Source organism: Branchiostoma lanceolatum, chromosome 2, assembly GCF_035083965.1.
Source record: "Branchiostoma lanceolatum isolate klBraLanc5 chromosome 2, klBraLanc5.hap2, whole genome shotgun sequence".
NCBI classification, from domain to species: domain Eukaryota; kingdom Metazoa; phylum Chordata; class Leptocardii; order Amphioxiformes; family Branchiostomatidae; genus Branchiostoma; species Branchiostoma lanceolatum.
This window is the reverse complement of record NC_089723.1, coordinates 37682667-37702328: the sequence shown is the minus strand read 5'-3', so window position 1 is coordinate 37702328 and position 19662 is coordinate 37682667. Positions and strand designations below refer to the sequence as shown.

The 19662-nt window shown below is 45.8% G+C and overlaps 1 protein-coding gene across 1 annotated transcript; it reads right to left on the bottom strand.

The window, feature by feature from the left end:
- Positions 1–387: 387 nt before the first annotated feature.
- LOC136427055 (transient receptor potential cation channel subfamily M member-like 2) lies at positions 388–17980 on the bottom strand. Its single transcript, XM_066415773.1, has 24 exons — positions 17808–17980; positions 15719–15820; positions 15030–15210; positions 14671–14819; positions 13811–14015; positions 13218–13380; positions 12564–12681; positions 12223–12295; positions 11910–12016; positions 11229–11363; positions 10801–10982; positions 10039–10235; positions 7581–7680; positions 6865–7090; positions 6220–6441; positions 5699–5830; positions 5006–5260; positions 4535–4718; positions 3987–4071; positions 3370–3569; positions 2663–2801; positions 2039–2128; positions 1364–1525; positions 388–764 (listed from the first exon to the last, which is right to left on the bottom strand). The coding sequence occupies exons 1-24, from the start codon at positions 17949–17951 to the stop codon at positions 647–649; spliced, it is 3669 nt and encodes a 1222-aa protein (XP_066271870.1). The 5' UTR covers positions 17952–17980; the 3' UTR covers positions 388–646.
- Positions 17981–19662: the final 1682 nt, after the last annotated feature.

Genomic DNA, 19662 nt, shown 5'->3' with positions numbered 1-19662 from the left:
TCTGTTTATTAATAGGCAAATGGATAAGTACATTGCTCCAGCACCAAAAACATTGAAAACTTACTATATCTCTGTCCGCTTGGCTTATAATATCTTGTTGACCTACTAGCTTTTAAAGCTTTTCGTCTTTCGCTACTTTCCAGCCAAATATCGTTAACCAATAGTTAGAACTTCGCTTCAATGATCTATTTCAGTTTCGTTGCAATTATTAAAATTGTGCTGAACAACTTAATGGCAAAGGTTGACCTCATGATGATGTGACATACCCTGGGAGCCCAGACTAGGACCGGGCCGCTAGCGATTTCCTTCGGCGGCCCAAGACAGTCAGCCCGCCCGATCTAAACAACGCTCCGGGGAGTTGTAGCCCGGGGGAGTGGACCGCGCCCCTGGTAAGGGCCGGCCAAATTTCGGGCTAGAACTCCCCCGGTGCACTAATTACGGTATCGGCGGGCTTGGAGCTCTGGGCCGCCGAAGGAACTGACTAGAAGGAACCGGCTAAAAGGAACCGGCTAAAAGGAACCGGATAAAAGAAACCGGATAAAAGAAACCGGCTAAAAGGAACCGGCTAAAAGGAACCGGCTAAAAGGAAGCGGCTAAAAGGCCCGATAAACAGTCTGGTTCCCAGGGTAGATGTAACAGGCAGCCTTCACACACTGGACTCGCGGGATTTCATCCTCATGACCCTGCGGAGTTGCGCATGGGGCCTTGATTCTGTCGCTGGAACCTCGTTCTCCGCCTCTGACTCCTCTGACTCTGGCTCAGTACTACAGCACACAAAAGAGCATTTGGCAATTTTCTCACAGCAAAACTTTTTATATTACAGAGAAAGTTTTTTTTATTAATCACTCCATATACCATTGGGAGAAAAGTATATTGTTTGTATTGGGTTTCTTCTCCTGCTGCCATTTTCTTATATTAAAGGATTCATCTCAGTCATTTTGGGGACAAATTATATGACATGGTGTGGAGGTAGAGTTTATTTCCTCGTTTTTCTTGTACAAAAATGAAAACAATACAATCAACACTGAAAATAGAACAGTCATCATCACGTGCAGAGCCATGTAGTTTACAAACAGATTACAGACATTGAAATTATGCATTATGGCGATGTTCACGAACTGTCTAGAAACTTTTGTACACAAATTAAAACAATACAGCACTGAAAATATTACAGTTACCATCACGTGCAAAGCGATTTCAAACATTATGAACATTGAAATTATGCATCATGGCGAGGTTCACTAATTTTCAAGCAAACGACTAAGTTATGATCATCTCCGTATTTTGATACACTATTGAGTGCAAAAATGAAGAACAAACCATTATGTTCGGCACACAATCGGGAACTCCACCGTACTCTTACCTGTCAGTCATTTCACCCTCATCCATTGACGACATTTCCTCATCGGTGACGTAACTTCCGACGTAACTTCCTGCGTTACTTCCGTCCACACAGAGGTCTGGATCTACAGGACCGTCAGGAACGTCCAAGGTCAAAGATAGGCTCCCTGGGGGTTCTTCATTCCTGTTTGGTTAAAAAACAAATGATAAATTGCGTAACAATTGCAACGAAAATGAAATAGAATATTACAGCGAGGCACTCACTAGTTGTTAAAGATATCCGGCTGGAAGTAGCGAAAGACGAAATGCTTTCGAAAAGAGATACAGGGGCAACTGCATTTGTTGGCACAAAGACAAATGCTTTTGTTTCGGTTTCTGTTTTTTGTTCATTTCTGACGCCTGTTAAAATTGAACTTAAACTTTAAGTAGACATGATAGTATACACAATGTATATCATCAAGGCTCCTCTTAAGGATGTGGCTAACGACACTCTTCAAATGAATTGGATGACGTGGTCACATTGCGGGTACGAATATCCTTCAACTGTTCTCTCATCTTAACAACAATTTTCAGATTGCACTCGCCCTCCATCAGTGAAATCCAAAGATTCCAAACCATAACCAAAATGTCTAGATGATTCGTCGTTTAAAGCACAACATTACAGTCTTCAATTTCTCAAACAATTTCTCCACAATACCTTGCAGTATGCGAGGCGGTGTTGCGCTGCTTCCTCAACTCGTCAAGGTCTTCTCGTATCTCCTCCAACCCCCACAGCAGCTCCTGGAACCTGACAAAGAACGAGCAGACTCACGATATACAGCAGACGACTTCAAAGAAAGAAGGAACAAGCTATCTGTCACCAAAAAAATCAAGACCATAGCATGCCCAGGTCAAAAGATACCAAAAAAAACGAAAGATCTGATGCAGTACCAAGGTCACATACCAGGGGGCCCAAAATCGACCTTGACCTTTGTCTGTCCAATACCTACCCACACAATATTATCGTAATCCATCCAGAAGAATCCTGAATTACAAACACACAAACACACTCACACACACACACACACACACACACACACACACACACACACACACACACACACACACACACACACACACACACACAAACTATATCTCCATTTTTCATGGAGATGATAAAAGCTAGAAGCTACATAAGCCTTCCAATCAACGTCTTTCCCATTACAACGATGTTCAAACATCGAGATGCTTTTAAATTTGCTGATTTGTAGGCATTCAGACAACGTAACTGCTCCCTTTTTTCTTCCCGTGTAGAGACAACCACCAGGTTATGAAGACGTACTTGTCATCCTGATGAGCCTTCCTAATTCTGTCGTCCTCGGCGTGTTTCCGGTCACGCTGTTCCCGCAGAAGGTAGTTTTCTGCGCCCTGCTTCTCAAAGTCTCTCAGTCGCTGCAGCTTGTCATCGCCAAAAACCTTGTCTGGAAACGGAGGAGCTTATTCAAGGCCACCAATTCATTATGTTAGAATGTGAAAATCAATGCAGGACCGTGCTGAACATTTTAAAATAATTGTTGACTTCCTCCGGGCTATACTGGTTACATTGGAAAGAGGCGGACAGTATCAACGTTGGAAGGTACACAAGAGCACAAAGGGATAAAGTTGCGAAGGAGGGAACTTAAGTAGCATGACAGGTCATATCACTAGAAACAACTGTGTAATAGATTAGGATGGGGCCATGGTGATAGACAGAGTGCAACCGACGAATGTATTAGTTTTGTATGTATGTTCAAGGAGGTTGCATGGATAGAGAAAATCTGCTCTAGTCATGAACCGTGGTGAGGGGGGATATAAACGTAGTCACGTTTGGTACCGCATTCTTTACACTGCAGCAGAGACACCTGTGCTGCAGTGTCAAATAGAACTAGTTAGTATTGCCCTGAATAAGGTGGCAGAAGGTCGACATGGTAGTAGTCAGAAAGTTTAATAAAAAAATAAAACACACATGAGTTTCTGATAAAGCCAGTGAAGACGATTCTATTGACGCACCGAAATCCGTGGACTCGACATCGGGAGCATCTGGGGCGCACCCGCCTCGCCTGGCCACGTAGCACGCCAACCTCCAGGCGTGCCCCAGCAGGAGGAGTGGCGGTGGCCCCCAGGGTCTGCTCACGTACTCCTCTATCAGGAAGTACCGCTGGTACTTCCAGTGTAGCTCCGACTCGTCCTGGATCTTTTGGAAAGTGTAGCTGGAGGAAAAAAAAGTTAACAAAATCTTGCTTCAAGTACTGCAATTGCTCTAGAAGGTCTCAAGATTTTTCAAACAGCTTAAGATTCACCTCGACAATTGTTCAACCCCTCGATGAGAGAGGAGAGATAATACCCTGGTTTCCTGTCTATCGTGCATTGGGCGGCCTCTCTACGGGGTTGAAGGAGATCTCCGCCGCACGGGTAATCTATGGCACCCGGTAGTAGTTTTACGCGTTTGTCGTCGATTGGCCCTCCATCGCGATAGTGCTCAACTCCAACCACGTAAAACCACTACCGGGTGACATAGTTGCCCTGGGCGGCAGTGAGCTCCTTATGTCCCGTCACGGAGAGTCTGTCCGATTCACGATAGACTGGTTACCGGGTTTAGGAGGTAAATGAGAAATTTCGTAGTTTACTTGAACATAGCGATGAGCAGGTTGAGCAGCAGCACGTTGGTCACCAGCATGTAGGCAGCCTGGAGGAACGATACGAACCACGGGCCTGCAAATATCAAAACAAAACAGGTCAGTTGTCTTTGACCCTATTCACACTGCGAGCATTTTCTATACGACAACGACGTACGACAACGACAACGACGTACGACAACGACGTACGACAACGGCGTACGACAACGACGTACGACAACGACGTACGACAGCGACGTACGACAGCGACGCACGACAGCGACGCACGACAGCGACGCACGACAGCGACGTACGACAGCGACGTACGACAGCGACGCACGACAGCGACGCACGACAACGACGCACGACAACGACGTACGGCAACGACGTACGGCAACGATGCGCAGGGCCGATTGACACCCAGGAAAAAAGGCGCCGTACGCCGTACGTCGTTGTCGCACGTGCAGAAAAGTTTCCTTGCATGAATCGGGTCTTCTTCGTCAGGTCTGCTTCAAGGTACAAGTGGAGCCCAATATGTCAAGCCAGACGCTCATATTTACCAGAAACGTTTCCGTCGTCGTCCGTGAAGAGATCCCCGTACATCTGCCAGTAGGGGATGCGCACCGCGTCTATGAACAGGTTCCAGCCCCGGGAAGGGTCGGGCTGCATCAGAGACAGTCTGGCCACTCCGTAAGCAAGGATGAACACCAGGAGGACAAACATGAAGATGGCAAGGTCCTGTAGCTGTTGGGACAAGAACCAGTAATATTTTGCTTGAACCCTGTTTGTTTATTCATGAGAAGCTCACATCGGCATGCAGGCCGCTTTTCATTGAGGTCATGAGGGAAGAGGTAAGGGTCAGATAGGCTATAACAGAGATAACAGATTACATCATTTAAGTCCTAATAACTCTATCAACATAATGAACATGGACATCGCAAGTTACTTTCACTGTTGGACAGGGGCAGAGACCAAGGGGAAAACTTGAAGATGGCAATGTGTGACAGGGGCTTTAGAGAACCAACACCTACCATGCCTTTTATCATGACAATCTTGGGCCCCACGTCTTTCTGCACGAGGAACATCTGCAGTAGTCGGTAGAACATCAGAATGAGGGAGATGGAGTACACGGTCCGGGCCGCCATGAAACTGCTCTCGCCCACGGAGATGTGCAGGGCGAAGGAGAAGCCGAATGAGAGCAGCAGCACGAAGTCCATTCGGTTCCACATGCTCCGGTACCAGGCGAGCACTTTGTACCACCAGTTAGGTGGATGTTCTGTAGCAACCTGGAACACATACACAATACGTGACATAATGTTTATGTACCATGTCACGGTAGAGATTAGGATTCATTACAATCGCGGATTGTCCCAGCACAGAATCTCTCATAGGACAAATTGGAATCAGAATCTGTCCTAGGACAATCCGCGAGTCTACTAGAAAACATTTGATTAAGGCCAGGGCTAGTAGAGCAGTTTGTGCTGTCACAACCTGCTTGAAGATTCTAGTGCATCAAATTGATACTTAATGTGATCGTGCCATTACTGCATTAGATCCATCCTGTTGCGATCTGGAAGGGAATTTAATGGTGAAAAAACTTTCCTGTTTCTTTGAACTTATCCACCAGTGTGTAAAGACGTGTGTTAATGAATTCCTCGTTCCAATCGTGAATATCGTATCATGATATTCAACCAACCTTCTGTCTTCAAGCTGATGTTTCCTACCTGTCTGAGTTCTTCTATCATGAGGCTGGCCATCACCACGCCCAGGAACCACTCCCACGGGCTGATGACACCAGGTCGGAGATCAGTCAGCAGGAACACACTGAACATCAACAGGTAGGCGACATGGAACACCTGAAGAAAATGGTATAAAGATAAATGTGTTTTTTTACGTAGTCGAAGTGTGGCTCTCCTCAAACACTGGACCTGCTTTAACGCCCTATCCAAGGAATTCCCTTGTGGAAGCTACGGAATACTATTTATTTACACCTGACCGAAGTGAGGAATTCGTGTTATCTTTCCCAAGGGCACAACATCGGGGTGTGTCAGGGCTTTGATCCCAGAACAGCTTGATTCTGGGCCAAATACTCTAACCGGTACGCAACACGATGCCACGTAGTGTACGTTTGTGCGGAGCTAGATCAATTGCCACAATTCAGAGGCACTGGATCAGGTCTGGTTATTGTGGATATGAGTTGTATACTTATGTTGATATTTTGTTTGACAGACTATTGAGCACGTACCGCATTGTATATGAACCTGGTCACCGGTGCTGTCTGTTGGTAGTAAATGGCGTCAAGCAGTCCGATGCGGCCCTTCTTCTTTTCCTGGCAATGGATACCGACCTTGCAGAGTGTTCTGTCAAAGCTGTCCCGGTCTGAAGCGGCACTCCTATCAAGTTTTTCCTCATCGTCTACAAACGTTATCAGGAAAATGGCCGGGAGGAACAACATGGACAGCCCCACCTGTTGACATCAATGGCAAATGGAAATGTAAATTGATTACGCATAAGCTTACAAGGAGTTTCTTTTCCAATGGTCACAAGACTGATGAAACATTTTTACAGTCTGTGCATGTTTGATGAACCAGCTGAGGGCTCATCTTGATCTTTTGTTGTGATCATTACATAAGAGTAGCAGATATTACAACCACACGCAAGTCGGGTACGTAAATGCAACTGGTCACCAATTACTACTTTATTATCTGTGTTATACATGGATGGACTGTAAAAGAAGCAGTTTCTCATTCATCTTCCTTGACTGAACAGATAAAGCTAGTTTGTTGATCCGCCAATGAATGTTCATAGGGCTTATCATTTATCATTCGCACGACAAATAAAAATCTTTAGCATGGAAGCATGATTGTTTTGAACTATCACTACGTCCCACCTTCCACCACGGAGTGTATGACGCCATCCTGCCCTTCCAGACGAGGTTCATCTTGGTCTGACAGGCGTCGTGACTCATGAAGGTCATGTGATGGGACGAGGCGGCAATGCGCATGACTGTGACGTCACCCCATCTGTCCTGCCGCCGCACCAGGAGGTCGTGGGTCAGACTCCGGTCTTTCTGGTGGCACTCCTCGAGCACTCCGCGGGCGTCACTCTCAAGCTGCCTGGTTAACATTCATAACAATAACTAATCAACATATCAATAACTATCAATAACTATCAATAACTATCAATAACTATCAATAACTATCAATAACTATCAATAACTATCAATAACTATCAATAACTATCAATAACTATCAATAACTATCAATAACTAGCAACCTATCAATAACTAATGGCACACCTCAAGCACTCCGCGGGCGTCACTCTCCAGCCTGGTTAACGTTCATAACCTATCAATAACTTCTCTAGCTGATGGCACTCTTCAAGCACCTGAAGAGTGCCATCAGGTCATTCTGCATCTGCCTAGTTAACGTTCATAACCTATCAATAAACTGTCCAACTAGCACCATTTCATAGTCTGTTAACAGATTTGCTATCAATGAAATATCAATCAATAGCCTGTCCAATTCGCAACATTTGAACATGATCACGGCATATGATGTTTAAGGTCAATCTCTCTTTGTTAACTTAGATGTTTAACATACCAACCTTGCGTGATCCATCAGGTCTTGGTACAGCACCAGTTGTTCCTCCGTTTTTGCGAGGGAAGCGAGGGACATCAGCATCTTACTGGCCGAGAGTGCTGCGGCTAAAGAGGAACATGATGCAAAGAAACTGGTTTGATATATTGCAAAGATTTGTAAGCAGCTTAGTTTCCTGTATACGCCACATGCGGCGGAGTTTCCATGTAAGACATCACGAAATCGCCGGCGAATGCACCCGAATACACGGCGACATGCCGACCTGCGTGCCGATTACCGGCGCTACGAACGTCCCTTGCTCGCACGTAAATGTTGCCCGATTTGTGTGGGTCCACATCACGAAATCGCCGGCGAATGCACCCAGACACACGGCGACATGCCGACCTGTGTGCCGATTACCGGCGCTACGAACGTCCCATGCTCGCACGTAAATGTTTCTCGACTTGTGTGGGTCGACTTCTTCTTCGGGGCAGACGGAGCTCTCTTCCGCCTAAGTCGAATTTAGCACCCGGTGGTAGAGGAGGTCACTATTCTTAGACGAGAGAAGGAATAGGTATCGCTACTCTAAGGCTTGTGGTATAAGTGGTACACGGTGGTATAGGTGTTTTTCATACTTAGACGAGTGAAGGAATAGGCAGCGCTACTCTAAGGCTTGTGGTATAAGTGGTACACGGTGGTATAGGTGGTTTTCATACTTAGACGAGTGAAGGAATAGGCAGCGCTACTCTAAGGCTTGTGGTATAGGTGGTATACGGTGGTATAGGTGGTTTTCATACTTAGACGAGCGAAGGAGTAGGCATCGCTACTCTATGGCTTGTGGTATAAGTGGTACACGGTGGTATAGGTGGTTTTCATCATATATCACCGTGTACCACTTATGGCTTGTGGTATAAGTGGTACACGGTGGTATAGGTGGTTTTCATACTTAAACGAGTGAAGGAATAGGCAGTGCTACTCTAAGGCTTGTGGTATAAGTGGTACACGGTGGTATAGGTGGTTTTCATCATATACCACCGTGTATCACTTATGGCTTGTGGTATAAGTGGTACACGGTGGTATAGGTGGTTTTCATACTTAGACGAGTGAAGGAATAGGCAGCGCTACTCTAAGGCTTGTGGTATAAGTGGTACACGGTGGTATAGGTGGTTTTCATCATATACCACCGTGTACCACTTATGGCTTGTGGTATAAGTGGTACACGGTGGTAAAGGTGGTTTTCATACTTAGACGAGTGAAGAAATAGGCATCGCTACTCTAGGGCTTGTGGTATAAGTGGTACACGGTGGTATAGGTGGTTTTCATCATATACCACCGTGTACCACTTATGGCTTGTGGTATAAGTGGTACACGGTGGTATAGGTGGTTTTCATACTTAGAAGAGTGAAGAAATAGGCAGCGCTACTCTAAGGCTTGTGGTATTAGTGGTACACGGCGGTATAGGTGGTTTTCATACTGAGACGAGCGAAGGAATAGGCATCGCTACTCTAAGGCTTGTGGTATAAGTGGTACACGGTGGTATAGGTGGTTTTCATACTTAGACGAGTGAAGGAATAGGCAGCGCTACTCTAAGGCTTGTGGTATAAGTGGTACACGGTGGTATAGGTGGTTTTCATTTCACTCGTCTAAGTATGAAAACCACCTATACCACCGTGTACCACTTATACCACAAGCCATAAGTGGTGCACGGTGGTATATGATGAAAACCACCTATACCACCGTGTACCACTTATACCACAAGCCTTAGAGTAGCGATGCCTATTCCTTCACTCGTCTAAGTATGAAAACCACCTATACCACCGTGTACCACTCATACCACAAGCCTTAGAGTAGCGATACCTATTCCTTCTCTCGTCTAAGAATAGTGACCTCCTCTACCACCGGGTGCTAAATTCGACTTAGGCGGAAGAGAGCTCCGTCTGCCCCGAAGAAAAAGTCGACCCACACAAGTCGGGAAACATTTACGTGCGAGCATGGGACGTTCGTAGCGCCGGTAATCGGCACACAGGTCGGCATGTCGCCGTGTGTCTGGGTGCATTCGCCGGCGATTTCGTGATGTGGACCCACACAAATCGGGCAACATTTACGTGCGAGCAAGGGACGTTCGTAGCGCCGGTAATCGGCACGCAGGTCGGCATGTCGCCGTGTATTCGGGTGCATTCGCCGGCGATTTCGTGATGTCTTACATGGAAACTCCGTCGAACATGCAAACACAAGACGTACAAACTACATAAAAGTCATTAAAGCTAGTCTTCACATTCTACATCTAATCAAATTGACTGATTTATGTACAAGCTTAAGTCTGCCGAAACTTATTAGCCGATTGAACGCCATGAGGCAAACCGTTCCATATTGGTATACTGTGTTTGCTTTCACAGCTATCTAGACAGCTTGAAGGGCACACTTATTGAAACTTCAGCACAGCGAAAACATTGGTGTACATGCACGTGATTTGTTCCTGCACCTACCGACATGATCAGATCCCATTTTCCAGAACAGCCTCGCCATGTCTCTCCTGTTAATCAGGACGGCCCACAGGAACAGGTCTTTCTCTGGAGTGGGGAAGTCCACCCTGTCACCCTGCCCTGCGTCACTCTGGGTTGACGTGCTGCCCGCGGAAAGATGGCGCACAGAACCGGTTGGGCCGACAAGAAACCTTCTGCCTCTGTATCACAGAAAGGGGATAGTGTTAGTTATATGCCACTGCCTCGATCTTTTTCCTCCTGGCATTTCGGTCGAATATATTATGGTCACCAAGGCAATGCTCCATCAGACTTTGGAAAGTAGACGAGGATCCCGTGAGACCGAACAGCATTATTAAGAGCTTGATGAGTCCCATGGGACTAGTAATTATAAACGCAATACTTGGGATCTGCTTCATCTATGGAATAGACTAGAACCTCATTGTTGGGACAGGGTTCCATTGACGTTTTCGGCAAGTACATCACCCATTGGCGGTTGATGGATTGACGGGTCAATCTTGCATGGAATGCCTTTGGAAGAGTCCACTGTTGTATGGTCAGATTTGGAAAGTCCTTTCCGGACTGAGAAGATTTTGAATTTCTCCATTTTGGGGTGGAAGTTAGTAATTTTCGACGTACATTGTTTCCATCAGATCACCAAGAAGATAACAACAGATCAGCTAGGCAACTAGTGACATACTTGTACATTGTTTTCCTCTGGTCACCAAGGGGTCGAGAACAGACCTTTGTAACCAGTGACATACTCACTTGTACATTGTCTCCATCTGGTCGCTTAGGAGATCAGAACAGACCACTCTGGCGACCATGTGCAGCAGGTTGTCGCCAATGTCCTTATCTCCAAGCAGTTCCCACTTTTTCTTCTGCCTCTCATGGCGGACAAGTCTCCGCAGTAACCTGGCAACGCCGTCCACTCCACCCTCCTCGATGGACTACAGGTCACAAATATAGTAGGAAGCTGGTCTCAAAACAGATATAGGGATCCGGCTCATTCTTTTACTTGTTTTACGCCTGTTTTTGCAACGTTAACAATTTTTGGCGACACTTCAGGGATGGAGGCATTTTTATAGTATGACGATCGATCCAGAAAATTGCACGAATGCATTCCCTGGGGAATTGATTTTGTGGCCTACAAAGCTGTGGACATGTTCATGAAAGGAAGGAAGTTAGATACTCACTTGGTGATACAGATTGTGTAGCCTCTCCACTGTCAGGAACTGCAGGAGCTCCACCCCGTTGTCCAACAGCAGCTGCACGAACTCCACCCTGTCCTGCAGAAGGGCCGTCTCCATGTACGTGTGCGTTTCAATTGACTGTCAAAACATGCCAATCAATTGTCGGGATGATGTAAAAGAAATGTTAGCGACACGTCAATCTACTATCAAAACATCTCAATCAACCGTGAAGAGCATGTTAGTTATCTGTCAACAGCGCAGTTATCATCCTAAAGCCGGTCTTCCTAATGGGTTTTAAATAGTAAATTTCAGCATTATAATAGGGTGAATCTTTGGCCAAGAGAGTGAGCCCGCGAGAAGGGTCGCATTTCCGGCAGTGGAAACCTTATGTTGGCCAAACTCCCCTGGCAAATTATTCTCCCTATAGCCAGTGCTGGTTGAGACTAACATGAGATGATACACATGGTCAGGTCTGTCTCCATGTACGTGTGCTTGCCAATTAGCTTTTAGATGCAAGTCAATCAACCCATTCAGGGCTGCTCCAAAAACATGTATTGACTTAACAGTTTAAACAAAAAGAGCCCAGACAAACACAGCTACAGACAAGAAACATTCACGTCGGTGGAATGTGCTTTCATGGTGTAGTAAATTGCCTTAAAAAAAAAGGAAGAAAATGAAGCCTACCAGCCACTTTTGCCTTCTCCTCGGTGTGAAGATCTCCAGGCGGGCGATATCACTCCTATTCCACGCCAGGGCCAGCTGCAGCTGGTTCTCGGGGTCTGACTTCTCGGCTGCAGTTGGAATACACACGTCGGGTTAGAGATTGCAATCTAGCAGAATCGGCGATTCTACTGGTTGCATTGTCAGAGGTTCTAATCGCAATCTTTGTCGACGTCGACAGAGATGCCGATCGCGACCTCTACCGATAGAATCGCCGATACTGTCAGATACGGTATTATGATCAGCTCTGCCCAAGATGGAATTCTAGTAGCTTTACCTTTCAACAAAGCCCTCAGTAACGCCTCGTCAATGTCCAACGTTTCACCTTCTTCTAGCTTGAAAAGTGACACCTGGGAGTAGAAATAAATAAATGCCACTGATTTTTCGAACCAACGTGTGCAACAGGATTATAATTTAACGCAATGATCAGAGATGCCAAGATCTATATTAGAAATGAAAAGATGTAGTATACTATATTCTAAGGTCAAGGATGCCCGTTTAAATGAACAAAGTTAAGTAAGCAATGCTGAATATTTCATGATGTCATAAAAGTTCAAATACAACCCTTCTGTAGATTTTAGAATACCATTGTCAGAAAAAAGTCCATAAAGGTCTTACAAAGGAACAGTGCTTGACGATATTGAGGATCATGTCCGCGTGTTTCTCTACATCGACCAGAAGATCAAACGCTTTGGACATCCGGCCCCACAGGTCTTTGCTTATCTTTTCCTTTTCCCTGTAGGGCAGAGGAAGGAAGAACAAATTAATCAAAAATTATCTAAAAAAGAAAAAAAAAGAAAAAAAACGAAAAAAACTATCTACATACCAAAAATCATGACGATCTGTCACCCCCCTCTTGAGTTATTCTCTTTCAAAGTTTTAAACAAAATCGGCTCCTGTAGTTTAAAAAACCGCTAGGGGGCCAAAACCCACAGACTTACTCTCCATTCAAAGAGCCATCTATTAGAAATCATGACCATAGCATGTTCTGAACACGAGAAATCAAAACCGGAAGTTCCGCTGCAGTACCATAGAAAGTAGCTAGGGGCCCAAAATCTAAACATTTCGAGATCTCACCAAGACCTACCCAACTACCAAATATGAAGACAATCCATCCAGGCATTCTTGAGTTATCTTGGTGACAGACAATACACACACACACACACACACGAACACTGATCTAAACATAACCTCGGCGAAGGTCATAAAAATGAAATAAAAACGGATCTTAATCCGTGGCAGAGAGAAGCTCGGGGTCATAGCTCAAGTTACTTGATTCGTTTCCTCCTCCTGTAAGCGTAGGCGATGATGTCGGCTGCCCGTCCGCTCCCCTCGGCGATGACGACAGGAATTTCCCTCGTCACCGCCTCGGACACATTCTTCAGCGTGTGCGGCCCTCCCTCTACAGCCAGAACCACCACAGGGACGCCCAGATCTGAAACCACAGGGAGGGTACGTTATGCTACGGTCACATTTGCACCTATGCCCGTAGGGGGTGTAGTCCCGGCCGGGCCCCGAAGACACAAATTTGTCCCGGTGGACTGCCGGACACCGGAAGGGTTCCTCTCGGTGTTCTAACGAGTAGGTCACGGCGCCTATCTGTTACCGGGTCCCGCGTTGATTTTAACTCCGTATTAAAAACTTTCATGGCCCCGGCCGTGCCTGAAAATAGCCCGGTAGGCGCAGGGTGCCCAATGTGGCTACTTAGGGGGGAGGGGGCGCCCTAAAGTGCCCGGTCGCCATCGTCGTACTGTTCTGTACTTGGTTCAGTACATGCATATGTAATGCAGGTACATGGACACGAGTCGTCTTACTGTTCTATTAAAGGTGAATGTAATGTAGGTACAGGACTACAGGAACTGTACCTTTCGTGTCGCCCAGGGTCATACTGCTGATGTATTTCTCCAGCCGAGTCCGCAGTTCGATGTCAGCCTCACTGAACTCCTGCACGGTCCCGTCGTCCACCAGGATGAAGTGGGTGTGGTTCAGGTCCAGAGGAGCCGTGTTCTTCCGAAACTTCAGGTCTTCACAGGAGTAGATTGCCGGGAAGACGTCTTTGCCGTCGGCCTGCTGTCTCGGGAGAAATTGATTATCAAGATGATTAGAAGGTGAGTATGGTAAAAGGTAAAGTTAAAGGTCCCATGGCATTTTGGAGGGAGTGGGTTGTTAACCGACTAGTACTGTGTCTAGGGCACGACTAGTCGTCTGTGTTTAGTCCATCCCTCTCCGTCTACCGCCTTTTACCTCCCCAACCGAAGTGCCTAAGGGCTCAACGTCGGTGGCGTCAGGGGAGTCGAACCCGGGACCACTAGGTTCTGGGCCAAACACCATTACCCTGCCGTTATGCCACACTAAGTCACATAGTATTTCGGTCATATTCGTCTAAAAGGAATACATAATAGTAATTCTTTTGACACTTACTTGACAGTAGGACTGGGTCAACGGTGTCTGAAAATCCCAGCTATCTATTGAGATAATGGTTAGTTTTTATCAGCTAAGTGCTCAAATATGGTTTATGGGCATCAATTATCTCTATTCAGAAACTTGTGACGGCAAAGACTGTAGAACACGTTTGACGTGCTTGTTTCTATTCAATTTAGAATAGTTTGAAATTGTATATGTTTTTCTGCTCAGAAAGTAGGACACATTTCTCCAGCAGAACGACGATGGTAGCTGAGAAACAAACAGTAGAGTAACTACAACATGATAATTCTGAATATATTACCTGTAAACTTTGCCTGTTGTCCACTGACCCCCAGGTAGCAATGCCGATGGCGACTGGGGAGGTGGCGAAGTTGCTGACCTGGTCCCTGACGGCTTCTCCCACACACTTCATGATGCCAGAGTCCATCCCTCCTGTCAGGAGCCAGGCATCTGGGTAGGGGGGGAACAAGGAAGGGCTTCATTCTGTAAAAACGCTTTAAAATGTTCCTAAATACTTCTTTAACGTTTTTACCAGCCTTTTTACAAAGACCAGTGTGTTATCAGTATATTATCAGAATAAGCACGTTACACGCTTGTGGTGTGGATGTGCCAAGGAGGAGGATAGACCGTGACCTTTGAGACCTTACATATAACTCTTACCTGTAGACTGCGATGCTTTCATAAGACTTCTGGTGAAGACGTTCTTGAGCCGGTCCTTCAGGAAGAACTTCTTGGCCCCTCCCGCCACGGAGACGATGAGGCTGGGTCTCTTCAGGTGCCAGTGATCCATCATGAGCTCCCACAGAACGGCGGGGTCAATGCCAGGCTTCACCTTCACAAACTGGGGAGGGTCACAGTGAGTGATTACGTCAATAGATATCACCTCTATTTTCGGCGTAGTCTGTTGCATGTCTGTCTATTTTTTGTTTGTCTTTCTTCCCACAGTTATTTTCATATGAAAAATGATGATACACGGGCTAGTCTCATCGCAGCGTGGCAGGAAGTGAAGGGCAAAAGTAGTGACAGGAAGTCGAGTTCAGACATCCTAGGTCATGGGGTCAATAGAAGACGCTACTAATTCACGGGGAGGTTTTTTTTGCCTAGGTATTTTTCATAACTTATGACATACAAGAAACCATCTTATGTAGGTATGAGATCGTCGAACTATTTATGTTTATTTATTCATAAGATTATGACTATATATATATATATATATATGTGTGTAATAGTAGAACCACTCATTCATACACGATGATTCCTCAACAAAATATGGATAAGCCATTAATGATAGTATATCATTCATAGAACTTTCCATCTGAAGGGGGATTGTTCCACTATGACATACTTACGGGAGAAGTTTGTGTCAGGTTCCCAAATCCAGAGAAATAAATCTCCCCATAGGAAGTGATGTTACCCTCCGCTTTCTCCTTCACAAATAGTGCAAGTTTATCCTGGGTGAACAAAAAAGAACGAAAAAAAGAAACATGTATGTCATTTGTGTAGGAGTGTTGAAGTTGAACTAACTGAACTTAAGACAGCCGAAAGATGGGAGCAATGAAAGGCTAAGAGTGGATTACAGAAGAAAGGAAAATAACTGAAAGGAATGGAAACACGGACAGGTGCAGCCTCAAAAGAGATGTCCCCAACCCAGGATTGAGCTGGGGTTTCCCAGTCACCAACTACTAGCCATAACACCGCCGTCAGTAAACTCATCAGCATGGGAGCAAGACCATCGCTCATCCCTTGGCTCTGCAGCTTTATGTCTTGTCGTAAACAGCGTGTCCGCTACCAGGGAGCACTGTCGGACTGGGAGTTTCTTACATGTGGGGTAGCCCAAGGAACCCTGTTAGGACCTCTTGTGTTCCTGGTAATGATAAACGACTTTAAACCTGCAACCACAAACTCACACTGGAAGTACGTTGATGACGTTAACCTTGGGGAGATGAGAACATCAGCAACAACGTCGACCCTCCAGACAGACCTCGACAACCTTGAGATCTGGTCAACAAACAGCCACATGATGCTCAACCCCCAAAAATGCAAGGCAATGCATTTCTGTTTTATGCGCCACCCCCCGCAGGTACCGGCACTCACCCTTGGAGGAGTACCCCTCACCATCGTCACACAGGCCAGGTTGTTAGGGTTACACATAAGGTCAGACTTGCGGTGGGACAACCAGGTGAACGAGATGGTGTCTAAAGGCAGCAAGCGACTCTTTCTCGTCAGTAGGCTGCGCCGATCCGGCATACCTACGTCTGATCTCGTCACCATCTACTGTGGATACGTCAGACCCATACTAGAGTATGCCACCCCCTGCTGGAGTGCAGCGCTCACACAGAAACAGTCCGACGCCCTAGAACGTGTTCAGAAACGGGCCTGCAGGATTATACTAGGACGGACTTACAACTCATACACTGCTACCCTGAACCAGCTTAACCTTCCAAGACTGTCAACTAGAAGACAACAGTTATGCACCAACTTTGCTGCTAAACTAGAACAGTCCCCACGTTTTCGCTCCTGGCTTCCGCCCACCTGTGGTCAGCAACATGGCAGAAACCTTCGGAACGCGAGCCGCTATGGACAACCCTCTGGCACAAACCGTTACACCAGAAGCGCCATTCCGGCCATCATCAGACTTTTAAATGAACTCTAGAGAACATTGTTACCACATTTTCCTAGCATTGTTTGTCCCGAGGCAATCCCTAAGAGAGTGATTGTGAAATATTTTAAATGGTCTAAGTAAATGTTTTAACTGATATTGATTGTCTAAAAACTTTTAATCGATGCCTGAAAGCTGTGTAAACTACAATGAACTATGTTTTATTTTGCCTCGCAATTCAGCCTCGTAATGGCTGCCATGAGGCTTGTCTGTCAAATGATGATGACAAAATAAACCAGTCTACTTTACTAGTTAGAACCGGAAGTTCGACTGTGCAGCTGCTACCCAATAAACTAGAGGACATCCCTAACTGGACTTGTTCATTTTCATTTATTTATTGGTTTGGCATGTTGCCAGGGTTACCCAACTAGCCAGAGGCTATTACTAAGGGCGAACCCATGTGCGGCCGACTGTAGGTTTTGGACCATCGCTCACCGGGGCATGCCCCTACTCTTTTTCGAAAGGTGTGGTGGGTTCTTTTACATGCGCGGGGTGTGGCTCTCCCCAAACACGGGACCTCCATTTAACGTCCTCTCCGAGGGACGTCCCTAACCCTAGATGAGCTAGGTACTCATTTACACCTGAGTGAAGTGAGGAAAGTCGTGTTAAGTGCCTTTCACAAGGGCACAACGTCGGGGCGCAAGTTCGGACATGTCTCTGGGCACAACCCGGGATTAGATTAGGTTTGACAGCCGCACGCTCTACCACTTGCGCCACATGACGCCACTGAACTTGTTCCGCTTAGAAACAGCTCAGGGTGAAGTACACGTGGAACGTACCTGTTCGTCATCCCTGATGGCTAGCGTTTTCCTTAGACTGTCCTCAATGCTGACCGACCCCTCGAAGACAGGACGGTAACCTTGGTTACCATTTTTCAAGAACGGCCTGGTCTCCATGGAGATACTGCAGGCCTGCGGAAACATGTTGCCCTGGCAACGGTGAGATGTCTTCTGCGGAAATGAATATTGGAGTTAGCCAGAAAAAGCAAGTGATGATCACCCTCAGCTAAACTGCTAAGTAAAGCGAGCATAGTACTCATAGTTCTACCCCCCAAGCAGAGCTTAGGTGGGAAGATTGTGACATTCTTCTGACCTGCCCGGTACTGTCAATGTCAGTAAACGGGGTAGGTCAGAAGAAGGTCACACAATCTTCCCATCCAACTTCTGCTTGGAGAGTAGACCCAGCCACCTTTATCGTACCAAGAGCTGCAGGCCTGAATTCCCATGATTTCCAATGAATTAGTTATCAATGACGGTCCGCATGAATTTTCTGCAATAGCTAACCTTTCAGCTTACCATTTCTTTGTTCGACGTTGGTGATGTCTACTTAACTGTCCTGTTTTCTCCGCGCTTCGTCTGACAGAAACCTGCACGATCTGAACCAATCATTCTATTTATTCTGGTTCACTGAAGATGCGTCAAAACAGTCCACAAACCCAACATAAACGCAACTTAAACGCCTGAAATCAACACAACAACATCATACCCTCAATGCAAACAAACAACCAGTGCTAGTGGCCATGAAAACATATACTCGAAGGTAATGTGGTAGTGATTACATGTGTACAGGTCCCTGTTACTCTTATGTAGTACTTTAGCGTCTTGTGAGTTGTTGAACATGTTACAGACAAGGCCATCACGCGTTACTGAAGGGTGACGTGCTGCTTGTCGTGGCGTAATTAATGTGCACGGTCCGTGTCCTCGTCAGCAATGCTCTCATGTGAGTTGTACGTACATGGCTATTCTATCATAACAACCCTGGATAATTTCATCGGGTTGGTAAATGTGGATGTCACTCGAGGAGAGAAGGAAAATGTCCAGACTTTGTATGATGTACAAAATGATTAATAAACTGGTGGACGTACCAACTAATAAGTATCTAATACCAGCTCAGAAAAGGACAAGAAATAGCCATGCCTTTAAGTATCAGACTTTCCAACCGAGGATTGATGTGTCTAAATTTCGTATTTTCCTAGAACGATCGTAGAATGGAACTCGTTACAACCAAGTACAGTGGAAGCATCCTCATTAGATAGCTTTAAACAATGCATGCAGTTAGATATGCGAAGGTTAGACGTGACAGGTCGTTACGACGAATGGCGGTTATACCGGCTAGATAGATTCAGATACAGAAATCGCTGGGTAACAGAGTTCTTTGCACTCAACCAAAGAGTTAACCCCTAGCTGACCTTTCACTGATTTCGGTCTATCACCTCCTCAGGGCAATATTGACTGATTCTACTGTGCACAGCAGACAGGTCAGGGAAACGTCGGCTAGGTATGAAGTATTTGGCTGTGTGCAAAGGATTTTATTATCCACTATCATAACAAGGATATTCTCTGCGACATTGTTTGGATGTTGGATGTATCTGGGTGTCCGCTTTGATGAATAAAGCTTGTATCGCAACCAAATAAACTTATCTACAGCTAAGTTAAGCTCGAATCAAATTTCCATGGGAATCATTGAAATAGATACCTGTACTATCCTTCCCTGTTCTAGTCAGCTTGAGTCACAAATATCATCCAAACATAAACATAAGCATAAACATACACAGAATATCACTGCTCAGATTGTTGATAGTTCAGTGAACTCGTGGGGCGTGGTCGTATTTACGTCTGACGTATATTTAAACTC

What these genes read in the sequence shown, in the direction of transcription:
- LOC136427055 (XM_066415773.1), bottom strand. Translation starts at nt 17,951, where the DNA reads ATGTTTCCGCAGGCCTGCAGTATCTCCATGGAGACCAGGCCGTTCTTG. An exon ending in GACCCTGGGCGACACGAAAG is followed by an intron (nt 13,381 to 13,810) that starts GTACAGTTCCTG and finishes CTGTGGTTTCAG; the next exon opens with ATCTGGGCGTCCCTGTGGTG. An exon ending in CATACACTCCGTGGTGGAAG is followed by an intron (nt 6,442 to 6,864) that starts GTGGGACGTAGT and finishes TGATGTCAACAG; the next exon opens with GTGGGGCTGTCCATGTTGTT.